A 25,808-nucleotide genomic window follows, 5' to 3' on the forward strand; every position below is an offset into this window, starting at 1 on the left:
ACACGCTACACTGAGACAGGTGTCCTCAGAGAGGCCACACAGATTTCCGTTGTCTAAAAAAGCTGTCAGAATTTGGGTAGTTTTAGCCGTCTGTTTATTTGGCCTCCCTCACAAGGACGTGACAAAGCTCAGAGCCCCGCGGACAGCTCACACTATGGAAGACTGCGGTTCACAGCAGCAACCAGGTACCACTGCAAGGCACCATTAAACGAGGTCCAGCTGCTACTCCACAGCCGGAATGTTCCAGAACAACAGAAAATTAATGACGGGAAGACCATGGCCATCACATTCCAATCTATCGGTATTCATTATCCTCAAAGCCTTCTGGAGCTTCCAATGATTATGCAAGTGCATACAATATGAACCTCTCACACACTCAATATGCCTTAAAGAACAAAGTTACACAACTGAATCTGCACTGGGAGGCGGTTCAGATTCATTAAAAGGTTATTAAATGTAATAACCAATTTTTTTTCTAACTTACAAAACGTGAAGAGTTGTCATTTTTCACTGTCTTGGCGTTCCCGAAGGACTCGAGGATGGGGTTGGCTTGCAGAAGCTGACGTTCCAGCTCGCCCTGAAAGATGAAGAGGTGTTACGGTAGAACTGGGTTAAAGTGTAAGGACATCCCCCCCCCCACCTCCCGAAAAAACAAAACAAAGAAATCCTTATTCACAGCGTGACCCAAGAACCAACCAATGTAAATTTGCCCTGACAGCCCCATTCACTTAGCCGCCACCCATAAGCACCATTAACATTCACCTTTAACAGAGTCTGTGACAGAGGAAATGGGTTAGGAAAGCCATGAAGGGCCTGCTTTCTGTTTTTCTAAAGGAGTGACCGCAGAGCTTCAGGCTTTTCGCCACAGCTTGACCAATGTTTTGGAAAGAAAGGGCCTAGAGACCCACCACCCAGGAAGTACAGTAACTAACTGAGTTACTGGAACGCATAGCATACTGCTAATGCACTGTTAGCGATACCAGATCAGTTCAAGTGCATGCCCTAAATTCTGGCAACTGCCACAATAAAGATTTTTATTTTTATTTTTTATGTTCTGTGACAGTTAATCAGCGAGGCTTGCGGTGAAAATGGAAAGGAAATGAAATACAAAGTAAGGAATTTCGGTTTCACCCCTTTTCACAAATAAATCAAACGTGCCGGTGGCGGATGAATCGGTGGTAGGAAATGTGATAAGCTGGCAGGTCCTGGTTTGTGTTTCCAGGGCAATAACTCCTCAGCGCTCCTGCTGCATGGCGAGGAAGGGATTACTCCCTGCGCCTCCCCCTGTACGGAGGCCCGGGGGTCTGCCAGCCAAGGGACCACGCAGCACAACCACACTACCGCTGCTGCCCCGTCTGCTAGTGCTAGACCCTGCGCGGAGCACTGGGACGTCCTGGATCACGGCCAGGCTGAACTGTTCCCTTCCCGGAAAGGTCCCCTCGGCCTGCTCCCCGGGTGCACAGCACGCTGGGCAAGCCTCCAGAGAGCCCGGGCTGGATGAGGGCTTTGTGGCTGGGGACAGAGTCCGGGCTGGATGAGGGCTTTGTGGCTGGGGACAGAGTCCGGGCTGGATGAGGGCTTTGTGGCTGGGGACAGAGTCCGGGCTGGATGAGGGCTTTGTGGCTGGGGACAGAGTCCGGGCTGGATGAGGGCTTTGTGGCTGGGGACAGAGCGCAGGAGGAAGGAAAAACGAAAAGGTGTCCATGGTGCAGCAGATGGTTCAGCACATCAAAGGCCATTAAGGCGAACGCTGAGAGCCATCTGGACCGAAGGTCGTTTCTCCCCCTGCCTCCTGAACAGCCCTCCTCTGTAGCAGCGCTCTTTCTCGGCTATCCAGTGGGATCGCCGGAGAACAGCGATCGAGGCGGATGGGAATTCATCGCTGCCCCATTAACACAGACTAAAGCCATTCAACACCCCGGGTGGAAAAAGCTTTGATCTGCAGTCCTCTAGAAATCATCACACGACTGTGCGACGGTGTCACATTAACCATTAACCGGCAGAACAGGGGTATTCAGGAGGAGAGGCGGCAGACTCAGCTGTTGCCCCAAGAGAGAACGATTCTCGACAGCCAGGACAGTAATACACGAGGGTACCCGGGCAACTTCAAAACAGAGCAACTCAAAACAATGGAAGAGCGCTGGAGCATATAGTGCCACAGCTGTTCACACATTTAATCACGTCTCTCCCAAAAAAGAGCTCCTCCTGCTCAACAGACTAACCTGGTAAAATAAATATTACATGCATTGTAAAAAAAAAAAAAACTGGACAAGACCGACATTTTCAATGTCTACGGCGTCGTCTCGGAGCCAAACTCTGTGGGAATCACACCGCCCGCATTCAAACAGACGCTCTTCCCCGGAGCCGATGACGCCAGGCAGGCGGGGCAGCGTAGGAACGGAGGCTGGCTGAGGTCACGCTCGGTTGCAAGCAGCCGAGCCCGTGACTGGGGCCAGATGGGATTAAAATGGCAGCAGGAAGGACCTGTCCGCCCCGCAGGCCCCTGGGGAGAGACCCCCTGCGCTCTCCTCACACCCAGAGTGCCGCAGAGATCCGGGCCTGCCAGCACAGACCGGGCCTGTGTGTGAATGTTTGGACAGGTGGCTGTGGATTCAGCACCCGTGCCGAAATCCAGGACGGCAAAAACAAGCTCACCGTTCCCCTCGGACTATCACCGTTAATCACCTTTGGTGGCAACCGAATTAAAGCACTTACTACTCATTAAAGATTAAAAGATGGCAAAGGGATAAAGGTTATAGGGACCTAGTCCAACAGTTACAGATAGTTCTTCAGGAAGAGATAAAACTGGGTTGCAGGAGTTCTACCCGTGTCTTTCGGGTGTAGAAGTGAATTTATAACCCAGGGGACGAGTATGTTTAGGCCTGCATCCCTGCAGCTGCTGCCACGCTCCTCTACCCTACCTGCCCTGCCTCCCCCGCCCCTGCAGCCCTGTGTGTGCGGACCCTACCTGCCCTGCCTCCCTGCCTCCCTGTGTGTGCGGACCCTACCTGCCCTGCCTCCCTGCAGCCCTGTGTGTGCGGGCCCTACCTGCCCCTGCAGCCCTGTGTGTGCGGACCCTACCTGCCCCTGCCTCCCTGCAGCCCTGTGTGTGCGGGCCCTACCTGCCCCTGCAGCCCTATGTGTGCGGGCCCTACCTGCCCCTGCAGCCCTATGTGTGCGGGCCCTACCTGCCCCTGCAGCCCTGTGTGTGCGGGCCCTACCTGCCCTGCCTCCCTGCCTCCCTGTGTGTGCGGACCCCACCTGCCCTGCCTCCCCCGCTCCTGCAGGCAGGAGGAACAATAACAAGACGGATCGCCAGCCGCAGCGGGCCTCCAATTTAGCAGCGAATCAGCCTGACCTGCTCTCCTGTGGAGCGCTTTACAGTTCTGACAACGGCTCGACTTTCCCCCCTCTTCAGGAGGCTAATTGTAACAAGCAAGCAGTAAAAGCTAAGAAAGCAATAAAATAGCAAGAGAGAATGGAGAGACCGAGCCCAAACCTCAACCTCTCCCTGCCAGAATAACACTTGTATGGCGGTAGCACTGAATGGCCTGTGAGCGCTGAACTGGGATACGCTCTGAGAATAGAGGTAATTCTAATGCACCCCTGTGACAACCTTTTCTACAGACACGCCAACTGGAGCAGCGCAATTATTAGTGTCTTTCTTCTTGTAAAAGTTAAAATGGGCCGTCTGCTAAGGAACCCAGAATCTCGCCCCCTCTCTGTGAGCAGAGAGCCCACTTCCATAGTTCACTGAGGAGCTGCAGGACTGCCGCTTCCTAACACAGCGACACTCAACGTTCAACAAAACCTGCACGATAAAGCACAGCAAATAACGCGTGGCCTAGCTACCAGCATAATCTCTGCGGCTTCGCTATTCCCACACTATCTGTATTTATCTTTGGTTAGAAAGGATAACAGAGCTCCTAAAACTGAGTGCACAGTTGTGTAGTGTACAGGGCAGTGCTTTGGAGCGGTTAGCGGTGTTAGCGAACAGCCCCAGGAGCGCGGTTAAGCTGTCCTATTACACCCACAGGACGGTGACCCTGATCATTTATGTTACAGGCAGGGGGCACTTCCAGGCTCAAACCAGTGGAAGAAAGCTAAACACTGTAAAAGTTGGAAAACCGCCTGCCTTTGAGAAAGGGGACTGGGTCAGGTTGGGGAGCAGGACACAAGAGGTATGCCTTCCAAAAAGGACAGTGACGCAGTTTGAAACGTGAGGGTAATCTGATCAGTTGTATCTGTGTTTGTAGATTGCTCGATCATGGTGATATTTTCCGCCGCAGTCTGAAGACTCATTTCTTCACGCTGTACCTCGAGTAGATTAAGGGAGTCCCTTAATCTATTGCCACCTCTATCTTTAGCCCCTTGTATTTTGTACCTTAATCTAGGACTTTTGAATTTGTATCCGTCTCTGTACTGTAGTTCCATAAGTTGTAGATGTCTCTGTATAGTAGTTACAGACTTGGCCTAGCTACCTTGTGTACTAGACTTATGTTCATGCCTTTAAGACCGTAATCATATGTGAATTGTACCTGATCTGACCTGTTTGCTTGTTTCTTCTTTGACCTCGATATGCACTGTTTTGTATGTCGGTTTATATAGAAGCGTCTGCTAAATAAAATGTAATGTAAACCGACCCCTCATCTAAACCACTCGAGACCCACTTGTACTCTCCCAATGCACAGTGTGGCACAGCTCCGGATGTTGAAGCAGCTGGAAGGAGACCACAGTAGCCCATAGCCCATCCGTCAGGCCCGAGCCTCCACCCTCCTCACACTCGTGATATTTGGCAGACGCGGTGGCCTCTTAAGGCAGCTATCTGGCAGGGCCTGCTCCTCTCGTCTCCTCCCAGCGAAATGAACGAGGAGCAGGAGAGGCCTTAAAGATGAAGTGCCGCCGGGGGCTCCATACATCTTATGTAGACCGGCATATTTCACACACACATCAACAATGTGCCTACGTGCCTGCAGCTCGTGATCAGTCACAGAGAAGAGAGCCAGAACAGAGTCTCATAACATTCACTGGAGTAGCTGGAAGACGAAAAAACTTTTTTGGGGGAGAAAAAGAGGGGGAGAACAGCCAGGAGAAATCAAATTGCGTAAATGACCTCTTTTTCGGTTTATTTTTGTTGGTTTTGATTTAATGTGGTGCAGCGTTTTTTTCCCCAAGCGTAGCGTCAGATTTCAGAGATTGCTTCTGGGGGAAAAAAAAGGAGAGGAGGCTTTGTGAAGCGGGTAGACGGCGTAGGCATGCGAGGAATCGAGAGCGAGGCGTTAGAGGTGACCCAAAGAAGCGGCCGCCATTTTCTTTTCCCGTTGGACTGCGGGGGGACATGCTGGGGCAGCGGCGCCCCCTTCCTTCTGTCCGTCGCGGGTGAAGCCATTAGTCACGTGCAATGAGGAGAGAGGGGAGGGGCTACATGCTACTCACATAGAACAGGGCTCCACTCTACAAGTCAACAAGCAGAGTCAATTGTTACCATGGAAACAAATATTTGTTAATGATCAAGGACACACACACAAAAAAAAACACACACAAATATTTGAGACTTCACAAAGACAGTTAGCATATAGCATGCTATATTTAAGCATTCCACTTCTTTCTGTCCTGTTTTCTAGACTAATATCGTGGATTGTTCTGGGTCCTCAGTGCAGAAATTCTGGTACACCTCAAGTGCCCTTCAACCCCCATCAAGTCAAGACTGTTTTTTTTTTCTTCTTCTTCAGAATTTCTTTGATGGTTTCTGCAGAATGACTCACTCGCGCCTTAAAAGCGCCGAGCTGTAATCTCGCATTTCAGTAATTCACTCTGGAATGCTAAGCGGTGCTCTGAACACCCTGGAGAAGGCAGGAAATTAAAAACGTGCCTCCCGTGGCATTAAAGCAGCAGCTCTGATGGTTAACACAGTCAATCTAAGGAACAGACAGAAGCTGACATTTCTCCCCTTCTACAGTTTCCGTGTCTTCAACATATACACATCTGTGAGACCATTCAGAATATACAACATTCAAAGTTATATCTAACAAATGTATACAAAACACATTAAATGTTCAATATTTATCTACTGTAATGTTATATATGTCTGCAAACCTGCGTAAATTCTATACATTGAAGAACTGTGTAATGCATAGAGAAAGAATGGATAAAGTATTGAATACAGATTAAAGTTGAAGCCACTATTCTCAAAATAGCCAACACATGCCGTGGTTATTCTTTGAAAATGCTCTTTAGAAATGCTAGTCATGAAAATTAGGGAAAGACAAAATGGAAGGTGTAAGGCATGGAAAAAAAATATATAAAAATGTGTAAAAACAGATCAAACTGCAATATTTGTTTGCCTCTTTTGCACTGATTTTACTTTAGATAAGGCCGAAAAAATTTTGTGTTCATCACCAATGGATAATATGGATCTGCTTACACAAAACCATGGTTCATCATTAGTACTGCATATCTGCAGATGACTGCTTTAGATTACCTTCAAAAAGCCTTTCAAGGACAAATCAAGGTCCAAACAAAGGATTTTGCATGCCATATAAAATTAAACTTGACATCTTGATGTTAGAAATCCAATTTGTTCACACTGAAAATTCAAATGAGCCCAGGTGTGAATCATAATCCAGGAGCTGATAGGCCAATCAGAACTTTTCAAGGTGGCTCATTAGTGGATTGAATGAACGTTCTGAATTGAGAAATTACCAGGTTCAAGTTATCATTAAGGGAACGTCACATGATCAACAGTGAATGCTGATCAGCCCGTCCGCACATCCAGACACAACTGAACTGCGCTTCCGCATACTGAGGGACTACATTTAAAGCCCATTAAAGAGAGAATGCTACCGAGGCAAACAAATATCCTGCACTGACCCTGGGCGATGGCAAGTGTTGGGTGCATGGAGTGTTTATAAAAAAGCACACTTGCCTGGAGTTTCACTGGTTTAGGCGATTCAGGCTGTTTGTTGCAAATAAACAAATGCACAGGGTTAGAGGCTGGGGGCGGGGCGGGGCGCACACTGCACACTGCCGAAGCCAGGGCTCCCAGTCCCGGCGCAGCGATGGTGCTGGAACTCCACCATCGCTTCAGGGAGCTGGGGCTTAGGCAGGCCCTGTACACTTCCACCATTCACGGTGCGTTTCACGCCTTTAAAAAGGCATACGCGGCCGTGCCAGAAGAACACAAAGACCCAAGGAAAGCGTTTGGCTGGACTTACCAAGCCTGACTGGTGAGCTTTAAATGGGTCACTTACACGGTGTGTCCCAACCGAAATAGTTTACCTGAGGTTCCAAAGACTGCATCTTTCTAGAAAGGCCCATATAATAACTCATGGCAAATTTTCTGGGGCAATTGTGCTAGAAATTGTGTTTTTAAAGTTCTGTCACATGCTAATGACCTCGTCACAGAGGAACAAACAGACCTACACTGCTGTCTTACAGAGCTGAGCACTGTGTTGTTAAACCTTGTGTAAGGACAAAGGGGAAAATAGTCAATTCCATGAAAGTTCTACAGTGATCATTGGTCATTAAGGTTTCAAAAACAGGGCCAGCCAACAGCAAACTTTATACTTTAAATGTCGAGACAAGCTTAGGTCTGTCTTTGAAATCAAGTAGTGAGTCTGGCTTTTTTACTGGCCCAACATTCAACTCACACAGGTTAAGTCTCCACCTCAATGTACAATAAATACAAAGCATCAACACATACAAGTCATTATGGACCTGAAACAGTCATTACGGACCAGTGTAATGTGTGTAGTAGATGCATAATAGTCGTGTTTGTGTGTGTGCGTGTACGTGTGCATGCATGTGTTTGTGCATGTGTGCGTGTGTGCGTGTGTGTGCGTGCGCAGAGGGACAGAGGGCTGTCAGTACTCACAGGAATGTTGTGGTCTTTCCTTCCTTTGTGGGATGAAGCGACGTGGGCCAGGTACTGAATGACCTTCTTGGTATTTTCCGTTTTCCCAGCACCTGATTCACCTCTGAGAGACAATAAAACACAGCACCTCATTCACCTCTGAGTAAATGGTAAATGGTTGGCATTTATATAGCGCCTTTATCCAAAGCGCTGTACAATTGATGCTTCTCATTCACCCATTCATACACACACCAACGTCGATTGGCTGCCATGCAAGGCACCAACCGGCTCGTCGGGAGCCTTTGGGGGTTAGGTGTCTTGCTCAGGGATACTTTGACACACCCAGGGCGGGATTGAACCGGCAACCCTCCGACTGCCAGACGACTGCTCTTACCGCCTGAGCCAATGTCACCCCTGAGTGACAGACAAACACAGGCACGGTCTGCACAGGGGGAACCGGGACCAGAGGAGCATCGTCTCCTCCAGCTGGACCCCGACCAGGAGAGCCAACCGCCACCCAGCTCTCGAAATAAACTCAAACGCAAACCCCAAAGGGAAAGGAGAAAATAAGAGACCGGGCTCAAATGAAGCGGCTAATCGAAGCGCTGGTGCATCTTCTCTGTTTGTTTTCCCCGCTCTGCTCCGGCGGCTGTGGTTCTGGGCGGGACTCCGGAGTGGACAGAATCTGCTCTCCCACCACAGTAATGACAGCTCGGAGCGCAGGACCGCAGCCGTCGAAGGGCAGGTCTATTTTGTAAGTCTCGGCGTGTTTTAACTTTCAGTGAACGCGCAGCGCATACCAGTGGCTTTACCACAGGCGGCGATTAGCAGCGCTGGCAGAACGACGTCTTAATGGTTCAACCCCGCGCGGTAAACTCCTGAGCTTTAACCATATCCTGAAATAAAACTGCACGCTTTATACACGCTGCTCCAAGTATATTGAGCTCTAATACGAGCGCTAGGGTGATTAATCAAACTGACAGCACAAAGAGACACAGAGAAGGCTGCATTTACGGGGCGTTCAGAGGGAAAAGCGGCACTGCCAAGCCTATGTGTTCTCCTTTGATAGCCTGAAATAAGGTCAAGGACATAACTAGATAACCATAGCAGCAACTTGCGAATATTGCGCTTTGCGCGACAGCGCTAAGAAGACGACACTCACAAGTGTGTCGATTAAACAGTGACACGTTCGCATTACTGTCTGCGGGGCACTGCAGAGGAGGCCGCTTGTTTTCAGACCCGAGCGATAGCCAGCTCATCAAATGCCACGGCGCTCTGCATTCTGCATCTCCACTCTGTCAGGTCTGTGCGAGGTTCTCCAGTGCACAGACGGGCGGTCGCACACACACACACACACAGTGCACACACACACACGCACGCACACACACACACACACACAGTGCACACACATGTACACACACACGCCCGCACACACACACACACACACACACACAGTGCACACACATGTACACACACACACGCACACAGTGCACACACAAGTACATACACACGCATGCACACACACACACATACACATGCACACACACACACGTACACACACACATGCACACACACACACACACAGTGCACACACACACACAGTGCACACACACATGTACACACGCACGCGCACACACACACACACACACACACACGTGTATCCACACACGCGCATATCCATCCTCCCTCGCAAACACAAAGCATCCTGTGTGAGGAGGTTGGGCCGAACAGCGGCGCTCCAGGAATAAACCTCCTTATCGCAGCAGTCATAATAACTCCCATTCCCTGTCTCCGTCCCTGTGTGGGGGACGGGAGGGCTCCCGGAGAATAGAACATTCCGGGAGTACTTTTTTCTGAAAGGGCTTCATTCCGAGCAGACGTGGATATCCTGGCCCATCCTGAACACCCACACCCTCTGTAAAACAGCGGGAGGGACCCCACTGCTCTGGGCACTGTGCCCAAAGAGAGGGCCTAACAGCAGCTTCTGCCTTCTGCAGGGGCCTGGTCTTGAATGTCAGCCAGACGCAGCCTCCCTCGCTCTGTAGAGCATGGAGCATCCGATCGCGACCATCGAGGGCCGAGAACGGCTGCTTTTCCACCCGTCCTGCACCTGGGAGTCAGGTGTGCAGACAGTCTGGTCTGGCCAATCAGCAGCACTAATTGTTCAGTTAATTACCTGGGAGAATAGAAAACCAGGACTGGATTTGGATTCAAGGGCCAGATTCGATCATCTCTGCTGGAGATATCGTCTAAACCAGGTCCTGTCGTGCCAGTGATGTTTCTGGCTTTTATTCCATCTGAGCTTGATGAAAAGAGTTTGACGGATGATTAAAAGTCTGAGCTTGAATATCTGGATATTCTGAATGGTGGAACGCTGAGTGCCTCCAGCACATGGTCACCTGCATTCATTAAGCCTGAGTAATTAAAACATATCCAGTTTGGATGGAGCAAAAACCAGGACTGACTCTGTCACTCCAGGAATAGCCTCAGTAATGAACCAGCTCGAGGGCTCTCCTGCAGCACGGTCACGTGGACCGTCGCATGAACTCCTGATGCCACGCCGACATTCTCTCCGCCTCCCTTCTCGGCGGGGGGGACGTGTGGGGCCGGGACAGGAACGGGGGGGCCGAGTGCCAAAACCAGCAGGCGTTTCACAGCGTCCTCTTCCCGTGCGGCCCACAGCGGGACCCCGTCCCGTCAGACCGCCTTTTAAGGCCCGGCGTCCCGCTGAAATAAATGGGCCCTCAGCTCCGTGCACTCGGGGTGTGGGGATGGAAACTGGAACATGAATCAGCCTCGCTGCATCTCCAGGAACTAGCGAAAGGCCAACTCCTGCGTGGAACTATAAACCTTTTACACTTTAGCGTGTCGCTTGTGCCAGGTCACCTAATTTGGGCTGAAAAACGGCACGCGTGAACCAAGCGGCCAAAACCGGCCAAAAGCTCATTTCCTGGTCATGCTGAGGTCATTCAGACCCGTTTTCAATGTAAAGTCAATGGTACAACTGCAGTCAAAATAGGAAGTCATTTTTTCCCACAAGAAAATGTAGTCGCAATGGGTGGTCCTTCTTCATCTAATGCCTCCCCATCTGCCAATTTTCTTTATTGTGTTATTAGGACAATATAGCAATACCTTGTGGAAGAATCATGGACACTCATGGACACTCTCTCACGCTGTGTGGAAGAGCCGCATCGGCTTCACTACAGTCTACAGATTCAAAATATACAACATGGCGGCGTCGGTAAACTTGACTTCCTGGGCTTCAAACCGCTTTTCATGAGCTCATGGATAGTCAGTGGGCGACGTAACAGGCACTCGCTCCTCATTTTTCTACAGCCTATGGCATGAAGGCTCCCAAACTGAGAGAGAACACAAGAGAGCGGTCGGAGTACCTCTGGCCTAATTCGGCGTTCACAGGGAACCCACAGCAACTGCAGCACAGCTCCACCGGAATGCCTATGAATGCTCATTTTACACCCACTCATTTCAACCAAAACCAAAGAGAAAACCTGCAGCCATTTTGAAGTAAAGATGAAGTGACAGGGAACGGTTTCGGGAAGCACTGGGACGGGCGCTGAAGAATATGAGACGGGCTCGTGAAAGTTCACACTCAAATTAAATAATGTGCTACAGATGTTCTTGAGGCCTTGATCTTTCATTAAAAAATACTTTCGTACAAATCGTGCGGAGGCCGTGACAACGGCGACAGGATTTCACATCACTTTTGGTGTCTGTTACAGTTCGCCAGGCAAGTTTATTTTAGCAGTAAAATACTATAAATCATTAACACTACTGCAGTTCATTTGTAAGGAAGGGAAGGAAAAGTGCAGGCTCATCACTTACGTGCAAAGAATTGATTGGTCCTCCCGATCTACAGAAGAAAGGGGGGAAAAAAAATGTCAGCAATTCATAATTGAAACCACAGAAGCACATATTCTCTATGATCAGTATCTCACAGTCCTCAAGGGCTGAGAACCGCTTGACCTGGGACTCAGGTGTGAAGAAGATCTAATAACCCGGGAGAAAAGAAAGCCAGGGCTGGATTTGGATTCAAGGGCCTGAGTTGATGATCCTTGCTCTAGACTAACCAGACGGCCAGCTCCTGTGTTCCTTCTTAACAACCAGAGGCTCCAGTTGGTAAGAGGAGTTTCCAGTTCTACATCACAGTACAGAACATCGATTGCCAAATTACTGTATTTGACCAAGTCCCTTCATAAAAGGTCAATGTCTTGCATCAACCTTCAATGGTTATCGTTCATTAATGTCAGGAATATGAGTTGTGCATCAGGTAGGTTTATACAGTGAAGTCACCCCTTCCACAGTTGAGTGGACATGCCTTAAATGTCTTTGTGGGCGATATGAATTCCTCAGGTAATTAACGTCACCGCTCCTCACACTGAAATCACGCTGCAGTGATTGGCATGGCGACCGCCATATCTCCCCCCCCGCGCCCTCCTGCCAAAGCAGGCTTCAGAAACACCGATAGCCACACGCCGCCATAAAGCCCGCGCTCCACAGAGCCGGTCATCAGAGATGATGAATGTGTGTGCGTGGCGCGGGAGCGCACTGCAGATAACCGCTGCGTGCGGCGTGTGCCGCCCGGCTGCTCCCGGCTCCCTGTGTTCTCCCCCTTCAAAGGGGCGCCAGGTGTTCGGAGAGACAGGGAGAGGGAGGCCGAGCAGGGAGGCCAGGGCGGACCCTCTGCGCCGCGCTGATAAGGCCTGTTTATGTGTGACTGAGGCGGGACAGAGGGAAGCCCCGCAGAGGGAAGAGACCTCGGCGCCTCGGCTACGGGCCGCCTGGTCTGTTCAGTGTCCTCCTCCCATCTGGGGTCCTGATTATCACCACCGCTCCACTCAACCGGTTACAGCCAGTTCCCACGCACGCCCTTACCAGAGCGGGAGGAACTCGACAACTAGATTATCAAGTCGAGGGCTAACTCCTTTCCTCCGTTACTGAACTGAAACATCTGTTCTATATGCGGTCAATCTACATTTACAGTAAATCAGATCATTATGAAATGCCCCACACTTTTTAACCATGCCAAATGTACACTGTCACTGTTGCAGATTTCCTACACCTACCTATCTTTTTCTTATTTAATGTTTTTATACTTTGTTGGTTGTACTGCCTTTGTCAAACGACACTGCCAAATTAGCTAGGTTAGTAACACTGTAATCCGATACATAAATCATTCAATTACAGTGCACCTAATATTGTCACAGGTGTCTTACAATGTTGTAAACTAATGTAATAACATTTCTGCAAAGGTTCAGTTATGGCCTGAGTGGACTGGGCACCTGTTGTAATGGCTGACTGAGCGCACAGTTAATGGGCAAAATGAAGTGACAGTCCAGTCAGATCCGGTTACATCTGCCCATATTCCCCACTACACCCCCCGCCCCCCCCTCTGCCAATCACCCAGGCAGCCAGTACATTTCAAATGACGTCATTCCTTTATGTCTGTTTTTCAGAGAGAGAGGTAGAGAGAGAGAGGGAGAGGGGAAGGGCATGAGACAGTAAGAGAAGGTAGATGGAGGGAAAAAATGTAAGGAGACCACTGTCAGCATACATAAGGTTGAGCAAGCGAGAGTCTCCCATCCTAGTAATTGCTGTCATATCCTCCCTGATACAGACTCCCCTTTACCCACACAGAGGCAGGAGCACCTCCCTGCACATAGCATCACTCAGACCATTCGACCATTGGCAGGAAAATATCACTAATGCGGCTCCGTGCCGCTGATTCTGAACAGATCCCGCTGACAGCGTCTGCACTATAGCAGAGAGAGAGAGGGAGAGAGAAAACAAATAAAAAACGACAGATATGCTCCAGAGTGGAATGCTCAAATATTCCACTCTGCGGAATTCCTGTCAGGATCACCGGCTCTGGAAAGGGTCTCTTCCCAGCCATAAAAATACCCTCTGTCTGACTTGCATTTAAATGAGCTCCAACAGCCGCCATCATGGCTCATATTCAGACTCTTCAACAGCCGCCATTACGGCTCATATTCAGACTCTTCAACAGCCGCCATTATGGCTCATATTCAGACTAGCTGTGCCAGGAAGAGGACGAGAGCGAGGAGGTACCCGGGCTTTCGGGATTCAGACCCGGGCCCTATGGCAGAGCCAGGGCCTTGCTGCCCCAGTGTCTGCGGTACGCCGGCCACCCTGAATTCAGCAGCACAGCTGGGGACGATTAGGGCCCGGCTATAATCCGAGGAAATCGACAAATTCAATCTTCCACTTAAAACGGGCTCGCTCCTCCTGCAGGACGTCCGGTTCAATACACGCTGCGGCTTTGCTAGTGTCACCGTGCGGCACGGAGAGGCAGAGGCCCCACACGGCGAGCTGACCGCGTTGCTTCAGACAGACAGCTTCACCATTCTCCCTACTATACAGACCTGGGCCAAATACGTCATTGTTTTGGATTCAAATACTTGTCTCTGCTCAACTGATCTTGCCTGGTGGAATAGAGCCAACCAAGAGGACCAGAAGACGGGCTGTACACTTTTTGAGAGTATTTCATAGGTTCAAATACACCAGACAAGCTCAGCAAAGCGTAGAAAAGTATTTGAACCCAAAGCGGTTACGTCTTTGACCCAGATCTGGTAGTATGTGCTGAGTGTGGCCCTACAGGGCCGTGTGGAACAGCCTCTCGCACTCTGGCACGGCATGCCTGCACTGCGTGGAGGGTATGGCGGCCTCCAGGGAGGGGCCCAGCGGTCAGTCACGGCAGCCAGGGTGAGCTGGAGGGCTCATGGGACACGCTGGCCTCGCCCTGTCCCCGGTATCGACAGGCGGCTCCAGGAAGGGCCCCTCTCTGGCCTCCGCATGCCAGAGAGAGCTGGAGTGCCACAGATAAGATAACCTCCAGCAGAGTCTCTGTGAGTCTGGTCCCTTATTAAACTCCAGCAGAGTCTCTATGAGTCTGGTCCCTTATTAAACTCCAGCAGTGTCTCTGTGAGTCTGGTCTCTTATTAACCTCCAGCAGAGTCTCTGTGAGTCTGGTCCCTTATTAAACTCCAGCAGAGTCTCTGTGAGTCTGGTCCCTTATTAAACTCCAGCAGTGTCTCTGTGAGTCTGGTCCCTTATTAAACTCCAGCAGAGTCTCTGTGAGTCTGGTCCTTTATTAACCTCCAGCAGCGTCTCTGTGAGCCTGGACCCCACAGTGCCCTTGGCTTCTCCACAACCCCACGATCAACATCCACTCCTCACATTATCAGGGTGCTTGAAGGTAGCACCTTGAAACTAACACCAGTAATAAGGCATCCACAAATCTGAACCTGGCCTGAGATCTGACGTGACCCACAACGAGCACATGACCCACAATGGACCAATCAGCTGAAGAAGCGAAATGGACTAATCATTTGAAGAAGCAAAACGGACCAATCAGCTGAAGAAGCAAAATGGGCCAATCAGGTGAAGAAGCAAAATGGACCAATCAGGTGAAGAAGCAAAATGGGCCAATCAGTTGAAGAAGAGAAATGGACCAATCAGCTGAAGAAGCAAAATGGACCAATCAGCTGAAGAAGCAAAATGGACCAATCAGCTGAAGAAGAGAATTGGAACAATCAGCTGAAGAAGTGAAATGGACCAATCAGCTGAAGAAGAGCAATGGACAAATCAGCTGAAGAAGCGAAATGGACCAATAAGCTGAAGAAGCAAAATGGACCAATCAGCTGAAGAAGAGCAATGGACCAATCAGCTGAAGAAGCAAAATGGACCAATCAGCTGAAGAAGAGAATTGGAACAATCAGCTGAAGAAGTGAAATGGACCAATCAGCTGAAGAAGAGCAATGGACAAATCAGCTGAAGAAGCGAAATGGACCAATAAGCTGAAGAAGCAAAATGGACCAATCAGCTGAAGAAGAGCAATGGACAAATCAGCTGAAGAAGCGAAATGGACCAATCAGCTGAAGAAACAAAATGGACCAATCAGCTGTAGAAGCGAAAGGCATTAAAGATGTAGTGCACATGAAACATGCTGCTTTGTGGCAGAATCGCACAGAGAATTATGGGATTAAACTAACAGCAGTAGATGGTGCAGGGATCGGGTTACTGTGTTTAATGACAAAGGTAGAGCTTTGCGCATTGCCCACACAGCAGCTGGGCAAACAGGCACCTCCAGCGGTGAGCTGCGTCCCACAACCTCGCATTATCTCCTCCTCATCTCTACAGCACCCCCGCAGAATTTCACCCTGACCGCTAACAACAATAGCACACCATTAACATGTGGTTCGTATCAGCCCGGACGCCGCATAGGCAGTGCGGAGGGAAGGATGTAACGTGCTGTGTTAGAATATAGCAGCTGGGCTCTGGAGGGCGAAGGGAACGGTGTTATTGGGCCGTCGTTGGCGGACGATGAAGCGGCGGATCTGCGGAGTCAGCAGGAGCGCGCTGTAGAATTTCACCTGGGCTCACTCCGATCCAAACACACCACACCCCGGCCCGGTTCTGAGGAGCACAGGAAGCCCAGGCTCGGGCCCAGTCGGGTCTGGCTCAAGAAGCCAAAACCGGGCTTTGTTTGAGAAGCTCACCTCCTGGTCGTGTTGAGAGACGTTTCTCAATAGTGCCAGTCAGGTAAGCTCCAAGTGCTCCAAGTGTTTCAGCCACCGCTTTTAATGTAAGTCAATGGCAACAATACGGATACCACCTTGTAAAGCATGCTAGGTGGGTGCTCTGCATGAAAAAACGAATCAATGTAAAAATCTCAAGTAGGAAGCTGTGGAGATGGCGACACACCATACTGACGTCACCTCATCACCTCATGAACACCATTTATGGTGGCCTTGGCTAGCGAGCCTTCATCGGAGCATCACACATGATACTGTGAGGTCCGAGTGTGACCCAGGATCCGGCCTGTAAGAAACGCCACGGCGGACAGCTACTGACGTGTCCACGATTCGCCACTGAGCTCAGCAGTCTTGTGCAGCTGGACCAGTCCCACGAGTCTATGGCTTTTTTAGGGGAGGGGGGAGCCCCTATGGAAATATTGTGCCCAAAACATTGGCCTTCATCATGCTTTAATATTAAACAAACAATAGGCCTAAAATGCTTTTTACTAACTCAAAAAAAGGGGGTCAAAGAAACCTGATCCTTTCTGATGGAGTTCTGCCCCATAACATTTGAGAAGGGAGCAGAGCTGAAATGAGTGATTTTCCACTGGTTCCATGCCAACGCTCTGCTTAATGTTCAACACTGACACCGCGTCTGCTTCCCGCCATTTTCCACCCCGAGATGTGCCTGTTTCTCCAGGCCAGACACGCCCACACTTTAACGCAGCACAGCGCGTTCTCACCGGCCTCCTGTTCCCGTCAGCACTCTTAACGGCACAAACAGTGCAGCTGAAGCTCCTCTGTACGCTTTCTCCCTTTACTTGACGCATTCGAGAGGAAAGGCCTTAGTTTCGGTCAGGCCCTGTGTCCAGGTGGCTGCAGCAGGCATGACCCCATCCGCCCACCACCCCTCCCCTGCATGACTACATTTCCCATGACCCCTCAGGGCATCCCCTCTGATGTCATCAGAGCAGTGAGCAGGGACCGCATGGAGGGGGGGTGGTGGGGGGGCTGAAACCAAGACTGCAGGACGCCCTCCCCTCAATAGCGTATTCACACCCCGAAAGCGAGGGGTTTTGTCTTCACTGGAAGAGGGCGAGAGGGGGTTGGTCCCATTGGGATTCAGGCGGGACGACTCTCTGGGTGTACGTGAATGAGAGGAGGCTAGCGAGGGTGCTCAGTCACCCGTGAGGGGCCCCCCTGCAGAGCGCATGCTAATGCGGTCCGGCCGAAGTGACTTCAGCCCCCCGGTGCGGCCAGTGGCCCCTCCCCTGCAGCACACAGAGGCGCTGGCAGGTTTTCGGGGAGCGCAGGAATGCTGACTGTGTTCCTGTGCGGAGCAGCAGATGGATCCTCCATCAGGGATCAGGGACAGCAGAAGGGCCAGGCTTCCTCAGGGCTGCAGCTCCCGTACTCCACGTCATGACCTCACTTCCTCCGCAGAATGACGATGCACAAACAAACACTGCTCTTCTCCCCGCTTTCTCTCTCTCTCTCCCTCTCCCTCTTTCTGCTTTTCCCCTCTTGCTCTCCTTCTAACCCCCCCCCCTACCCCCCTGCATTCCTGGCCCAGCCACACTGAGGAGAGGAGGGGAGACCATTCACTCGGTCGGGCCAGGTCACGAGTGCCCCCCCCCTTCTGCTCCTGGAGCCGGGGTGTGGACAGGGAAAGAGATAATCAAGTAAAGTGGAGACTCCTGCCCTCCATTTATCACTCCCGAGTCCAACTCCTCAACCGCCTTTTCCGGCTCGTAAACCGCCCAATTACTCAGGAAGGTTCGCCGGGGGGCACTTTCAGAAATAGACCGGGCCCGGTCGTTCCTGTGCCACTGATTTACTGGTACATTTTTACGGCAGGCGAAACAATGGCGGCTCTTTGTGTCTTCACATGACTCTGTGCTGAGCAGCCAGCCCGGAGGCCGGCCTGGGGCCCTGCTGCATTCCTTATGGGTGAGGGACCGTGTGCCACGGTGTTAAAGGCTGGAGTTGAATATCAGTGTTAAAGGCTGGAGTTGAGTATCTGTGTTCAAGGCTGGAGTTGAGTATCTGTGTTCAAGGCTGGTGTTGAGTATCTGTGTTAAAGGCTGTAGTTGAGAATCAGTGTTAAAGGCTGGAGTTTAGTCACGGCGTTAAATGCTGGAGTTGAGTTATCACAGGGCTGTGTGCCTTGGTGTTCAAGGCCGGCGTTGAGTATCAGTGTTAAAGTTGAGTCTTTTTACAGGGCTGTGTGCTTCGGTGTTACAGGCTGGTGCTGAGTCTTATCACGGTGCCCTGTGCCTCGGCGTTAAAGGCGGGTGTTGAGTCTCGGTGTTAAAGGCTGGTGTTGAGCCCTTTCTCAGGGCTAAAATGGCGAGGTTCGCTCAGGAGACCTATCGTGTCAGATGTCAGAGAGGGGCAGGAAGGTGACGAGAGGCTGAGCTCAGAGGTCCTGCGGTGTCTGGCCCCGTCCCGCCCTGCTCATTCCACCCCGGGAAGGATTCCTAGAGTGCTTTTTCTGGAAGCCCCTTCTTTCCTGTAAATTTCACCCGCGAGCGGTCCTTCTTCACAAAGTGAAAACAGACTGAAGCCCCTAATAAGGGGAAAAACATCACATACGGCTTTGAGGAGGATTAGCCGCCACGCGGGAGAAATATTCCCAATCCTCCAAAACAAACAGAACAAAGCAGGAATAAACACTGGGAATAGATGGAGAGAGGAGAGAGGAGAGAGCAGCAGAGGGCTTAAACACTGAGAATATGTGGAAAGAGGGGAGAGCAGTATGGGGATTAAACACTGGGAGTTGGAGAGGGGAGCAGGGGCTTAAACACTGGGAGGAGGAGAGAGGAGCAGGGGGCTTAAACACTGGGAGTAGGAGAGGAGCAGGGGGCTTAAACACTGGGAGGAGGTGAGGAGCAGGGGGCTTAAACACTGGGAGTTGGAGAGGGGAGCAGGGGCTTAAACACTGGGAGGAGGAGAGGAGCAGGGGGCTTAAACACTGGGAGGAGGAGAGGAGCACGGGGCTTAAACACTGGGAGGAGGAGAGAGGAGCAGGGGGCTTAAACACTGGGAGGAGGAGAGGAGCAGGGGGCTTAAACATTGGGAGTTGGAGAGAGGAGCAGGGGGCTTAAACACTGGGAGTTGGAGAGGAGCAGGGGGCTTAAACACTGGGAGGAGGAGAGGAGCAGGGGGGTGAGGTCTGAGGAGGAGAGAGTGGGAGAATGTGCCCAACAGTGCGCTCATTGTGAGAGGCCGGAAGGCTCTGCGTTATGGACAGCTAAAGGCTGCGTTAAGAGGAAGCGATGGAGTGCAAACGCCCGCTTCAAAGTCCTAAACTCAGCCCTCATGTTCCCTTCTTCTGCCCTCAACAAAGACGCTTTGAAGTGGGGAACCGTGGAGAAGGCTTCAGAGAAGCACACTCCCCAGGCCTCGCACTCCACAAGGAACGGACACAGCTACGAGGAGGAAAAACTATCTCTCTAAAAATTGGCCAGGATGGAAAACCTGTGAAATACAATGCAAAGATTATTATTTATAAGTTGGTGGTGTGTGTAATCCAAATGAACAGTAAATAAATGAAGTTTCCTCGTACAGTATTAGGGGCAAGGGCAAACAAAACCAACACTGGGCTTGGCTATCAGTCTGCTTTCTGAAGAGGGGGCACTCCCCCGGAAACAGGCTAAGCCCCTAAGTCAGCCCTTTGCTGATTAGCCCTGCTGACTCACTAGCTGCCCGTTGGTCACACCCTTAAAAATGTGTGATTAAACCATCCATTTGACCATCCATTTGTCTGGGGCTCTCCCTCTGAACTACAACACCAGTCAGTTTCCTGGATAACCAGGGCTTTCCATCAGGGCTGCAGACAGGAAGAGTTTTTACCATGCAGTCTATAAATAACGTGACATACGAGGTGTCAAGTCAGCTTTTTAAGGGTTATCATTATCAATTCCAATTCTGAATGTATGGCTAGTTAGCTTGCCTGTTTAATACTCATCCCTGATGGTAATTAATATTGAGGTATGATATTGGTGGTAATTAGGTTTAGCAAGTGCTGAATAACAGCTCATGATCCATGTTATTCCCAGATCAACGCTTGACATTCATGCCAAGATGAGCATTCAAAATCCCCCACCCAGTAATTCAAGTAATGCAGGGCCCCCTGACCACCTACTTCATAAGACACCACGGCAGAAAAAACCTCAGCTAAACTCTCATGCAGTGGCCATTTTTGTTCTAAGGGCCATATTGGCAGAATGGGCGTCTCAAGGCTCACAAAAACCACCCAGTCATCTTAGTTTCCTTCTTCAGCCAACTCTGCGGCCGCTAGCTGCAGCTCTCCAGAGAGCGTGGGGATATTTGCGTTCTAACCGTGTGGGGAGAGCGAGCTTCCACCAGCTCCGGGCTAGCGGTCTCTCCTCATTCTCCAGGGCAGGCTCTGATAACCAGCCATTTTCAAACAGCTCTCCTCCGGGGAGGGAGCAACTGCTTGATTTTGCGGCGCAGATGTAAAATAAGAACACCGAAAAAATGCACCACGGTCATTTTTACTCAAGCCGAGAGACCCTGTCGGAGTTTGGGATGAGGGGCTAGCCTAGCGCTGCTAGCACCATGCTGTCAGTCAGTGTGAGAATGGCAGCTGCTCAGGGCGTGTAGCCTGCTTCACGCGACACGGTGACAGAGCAGGAGCAGCGTGTGGTGCTGTGCGTACACTGTGAATAACACAGAGTAAACGCCTGTAGCAGCGCTGGCCCTCCCCCTGCACATCTCCCCCAACTGAGAGCTGGGGTCCCTCTCCCCGCTGCCCGGGGATTTCTCCACCGCTAATTATTTACCCCCCTGTACCCCCCCCCCCCCCCTCACCTCCCACACCGCCACCCCCACCTCCCCACACCCCCACCAGACGGATTATTGTGGTCGCTTCATTCCACACATTCCACACACTCCTACCCCTGCCAGCCCCTGCCCCCCTGGTTAACCGGCCCGAGTCCATCTGTGCGCTTGTACGCATCACGCAGGGCCCCCCCGGGGCCAGGACCCACAGGGCCTGCATTCAGAGGCCCACTCTCACTACCACATCAAACAGCTGAAGCTCACGCTGCTCAACAAGAGGACGGCAAGAGAGGAGCGAGAGAGCCTGACCTCAGCCTAAAAAAAACAAAAAACAAACAGACGCAGAACCGTAAGCCGACACTGGCAAAGTTCGGACATCTGGGAGAACAATTAAACGCTCCTGCGAATTATTCTGCGAAACGTTGGAGGTGGACATGAATTTGTCGGTTCTCCCTCCGCCCCTTTCTCCGACCGACAAAAACCAACAAATTGAGCGCGCGCAAAAAGTCTCGAAATTCAGGCTCCATGGCAACCAAATTTCAATGTGCCCTGAACTAAACCCCCTCTGCTCCGCTGGCTCGCGGTGAACGCTGTCCGCGGTCAAAGCTGCGTTTGTCAGCGGCAGGAAGGGCCCATCAGCGTAACTCATTAGCCCATTAAGTCTGGAGCGGGTCTATGAGTCCAGCTCTGAGAGGCAGGCCACACTCACCGCTGGACTCCAGCCACACTTCCAACAGTCATAATAAAAGCGCAAGGCTGTCTGTCCTCTCTCACAGACGGGGACGGTCTCCTGGGTGCGCTCGCTGCGTTTCGCTACTCCCCCTGACAGGAAACAGCCCCGCTTCCTGCGCCTGGAGCCTGTTAGCTGTCACCTGCGCTCATAACAATCAGGACAGCGCATACAGAGCGGAGAGTCTGTGCGCGGGGGCCGGAGAGAGGAGGCACGGTTCCTCCTCCTGCTCCACCGATTAAGCCGTCAGGACCGGACAGGCGGGGAACCCACATACGAGACGCAGGCCCGGGGGCCGGGTCCACCCACTGGAGGGGGATTAGATAGGGAGAAACGGCTGTGCAGTTTCACTGAGCTGCACATGGCTCTGCAGGGAGAGTCATACAAGAAAGGGGGAAAGAGATATCCAGGAATGTGGCATTTAGGGAGACGCACAGGAAGCCTGGACATTATTCACCACAGCTCCATACACCTGACCCCAGCAACTACACTCTGTGTGTGTGTGTGTGTGTGTGTGTGTGTGTGTGTCTATGTGTGAGTGAGTGTGTGTGTGTGTGTGTGTGTGTGTGTGGGTGCGTGTGTGTGAGTGTGGGTGTGTGTGTGTGTGTATGAGATTGTGTGTGAGTGTGTGTGTGTGAGAGTGTGTGTGCGTGTGAGAGTGCGTGTGTGTGAGTGTATGTGTGTGTGAGAGTGTGTGTGTATGTGTGTGTGTGTCTATGTGTGAGTGTGTGTGAGTGTATGTGTGTGTGTGTGAGTGTGTGTGTGTATGTGAGTGTGTGTGAGTGTGTGTGTGTGTATGAGAGTGTGTGTGAGTGTGTGTGTATGTGGGGGTTTGTGTGAGTGTCTGTGTGAGTATGTGTGTATGTGTGTGTGTGCGTGAATGTGCCCATCGTAAAAGCTGTGTTTCATTTGCAGTAGGCAAACTATAATGCAGTCAGCGGTGGAGCTGGGTGGCAAATTGCAGGCAGACTCAGGCCTGTAGGAATCACAGGCACTACAGAGAGATCACTGGAGTGCGTAGTACGTAGTGCGTTGCTCTACAGTGCGTACTGTATGATTACAGGAAACAAGAAGGGAAAACAATGTGACAATAAGCCCTGCGCATTAACCATCTCACAGATGAGTGGTCGCCTAGTGTCCGCGCCTGAGAAAACAGGACCAGCTGCCTGTCCGTCTGACCACACCAGGCAGAATGCTTTTCTGTTGTGTTCGGTTTTTATGTGGGTGTGACGCTGACCTCACTCACATCAAAGGGGACATTCCTGTGCGGTCCGAGTGAATAGAGAGTGGTCAGTCACGGGCGGGGCTGCACACAGGCCGTAATCACCGGTGTCCAGCAGGCGGGGCCGGCGGGGTGGGTGAGAGTCACGCCGCGTGCTGTCTCCGTCACCGTCAGCGACGTGCAGATAGGGTAGAGAGACAGGAAGGTGACGTTCACCTGTCCCGTGCAGCCGAACGCCACCCTGCAAGCGGGGCGTCCAACAATCCACGATCCCGTGTCTCCGGCGGGAAGGGGCGTTAAATCTGCAGAGGCACGGAAGTGCGGGACGTCGAGGAGGAAACAGGCCGGTGCTGTCCTCTCGTCCTGCGGGCAGGGTTCCTTCAACCCACGCCCAGCAACCAGTGCTGCAAACACTCCACTGCGATACACACACTGCATACACCCTGCAGCCGACACCGCCTCAGTGTACGCCCGAAACCCCACAGCCCGAGCCTGAACACCCTCAATCCTGATGTCTGCTGCAGCACAGACACCCATGGAACCTGATGCAGGGTGCAGATCTGAACCCCAACACCTGAGCCAAAATGGCCGCTGTGAGCATCTCACCGTTGCCTGGCTCCATCTCCACTGAGCCACCTCCACTGAGCTGCACAAAAAAACTTTTTTGAGCACCCTCAACCCTGAAGACATTCTACACCGTGGAGCCTGCAGCAGAGCTCAGACCTGAACCCCAACACCTGAGCCAAAATGGCTGCTGTGAGCAACACAGAGGACAGCAGTCGCATCTCACCATTGCCTCGCTCCATCGACACTGACCCTTTCAGCTGCACAGAAAACCTTTTTGAGTGTTTTCCAAAAGATATTCAAAAGACATAGCAACACAAAACTTTCCACAGAGAGCACAGTGGGAGACAAAGTCCACAGCTTGAGATTTACAGCACGCTCGACGTGCTCCAGACTCCATCTCCCATCAGCCCCTTTCCAAAACCTCCCCCGGCACACTGCTCTCTGAACATATCCATGTGCGTCATTTTAGCAAAGTGGTGGAGAAATCATGTTGACATGCCTTGAGTTAAACCTGATGGAAACCCTTACAGCCCACTTGCATGTAACACAATTCTTTAGATACATTTACATCAGCCTACTGGATACCTCTTGGATTGCGGCACTTTCATGTTAGATGAAGTTAAAAGCAAAGCCTTGGACCTGGCTTCAGAGTGCAGTTTCCAGCTATGAAACCAACCATTGTTCATTACAGCCTTTATTGACTCCAGGTGGGCAGCAGTGAGATTACTGTACACACATATGCTGAACAGCTCACAGGCGCACACACGCACTCAAAGTGCACACGCATGAGCAGGCTTACGGGTGACTCCGGCTTAATCTGTCAATACATTCTCTCGTTTTCACTGCCGTTTCCTAATTCTAACAGACGGTTCACCTCGTGAGACACTCAGATCCTGTGGTCCTAACAGGCACCAGTAGCAGCTGGTCTAACTTGCTCTCTGCACGCTGCATCTGTAATTGAGTCTGTGCCATTTAACAGTAGAAAGGCCAGAGCTGACGCAACAGGCATTTGACCATTAAAATCAAATTATTCAATTTTATAATGCGATAAATGCAATACTCTCCTCCTTCCAAGACGTTCCCGAAATATTTTGGCTCAAAATAACTTCATCTGCCCGCCAGCTAATAGGCAGCAGGTACTGGTACCCAAGTGTGAATGTGTCACTCTCCTCAACATGCTATTCAGCAACTGAATGACCAATGCATTTTAGCACAAAATGAAACAAGAATAATTAATTGCAATTGTTTGTTGAAGATGATAAAGACTATACCCAGTAGGTGGGAATTAATAATTGTGGGCATTGTAGTTGGGCTATAGAAATTATGAGGTTTGCAACTCGCAACTTGCGTGAAATGCAACAGATCTGTGTGAGGTCCCTGCCCACACAAACTAAAGACCTGCGTTCTCTGTGGAACTGATGAGTCAAAGGAGGCCTTTCAGGCCAACAGAAACACGCTCTCATTCCCTGCCTGTAGGTGGAGTGTTCCACACCGCCCTCTGTTCGGTGAGCGGATCCAGTGGGGCCTTTCTGCAGTTGGGGCTACAGTCGAGCGCACGTCGGTACTGTACGAGTCCTGCAGACCCTGTCCTGAATTTAGAGCCTCTGTTGCCTGGAGTCTCGCCTCCGGCCAGAATCGCTTTCCCGGTTGAGTTTTGGCCTTTGAGAAGCGCTACACGCCCCTTCTGGCGAAGCTCTGGGCACAGGGGACTTTGCTGGAGTCGCCGAGCTGACGAGGCTCAAGGAAGCACATGCTTTCACTTAAAGCGTCATTAGCACTGCGCCCCTATACCTTACGCAATTGATAAAATTAGCCTCTTCCACCTCATTGGACGGGCTCAGCAGCCAATGAGGGGAATGACGCAAGCAGCCGGGGGACATAATCGATGGCAGATGTGCGCGTTGTTGAAAGACGCTGCCCCGTGGTTCACACCTCGCCCCCCCCCATCCCCCCCTGTCCCCCCCCGTCCCCAAACCTCTGAAAAGCTTCCTGTTCTCCGCAGCAATGACGCCCCCACCCGCCCCACCGGGCACAACACCCCCGCCATGCGCCCGGGGCGCTTCCTCCTCCAGAGGC

At 51.3% G+C, this 25,808-nt stretch overlaps 1 protein-coding gene across 4 annotated transcripts in view; it reads right to left on the minus strand.

The window, feature by feature from the left end:
• Positions 1–25,808, minus strand: part of LOC133119440 (myosin-10) — a 68,703-nt gene that overhangs the window by 24,494 nt on the left and 18,401 nt on the right. For 3 of the 4 annotated variants that reach the window (XM_061230033.1, XM_061230034.1, XM_061230036.1), the window contains exons 4-7: positions 11,696–11,723; positions 7,874–7,976; positions 6,926–6,955; positions 485–577 (exon numbers count right to left, since the gene is read on the minus strand). In XM_061230033.1, the coding sequence (XP_061086017.1) occupies positions 485–577; positions 6,926–6,955; positions 7,874–7,976; positions 11,696–11,723 (254 nt within the window). The remainder of the gene's footprint in view (positions 1–484; positions 578–6,925; positions 6,956–7,873; positions 7,977–11,695; positions 11,724–25,808) is intronic. The other variant, XM_061230035.1, reaches the window with a different exon arrangement.

Source organism: Conger conger, chromosome 2 (assembly GCF_963514075.1).
Source record: "Conger conger chromosome 2, fConCon1.1, whole genome shotgun sequence".
NCBI lineage: Eukaryota > Metazoa > Chordata > Actinopteri > Anguilliformes > Congridae > Conger > Conger conger.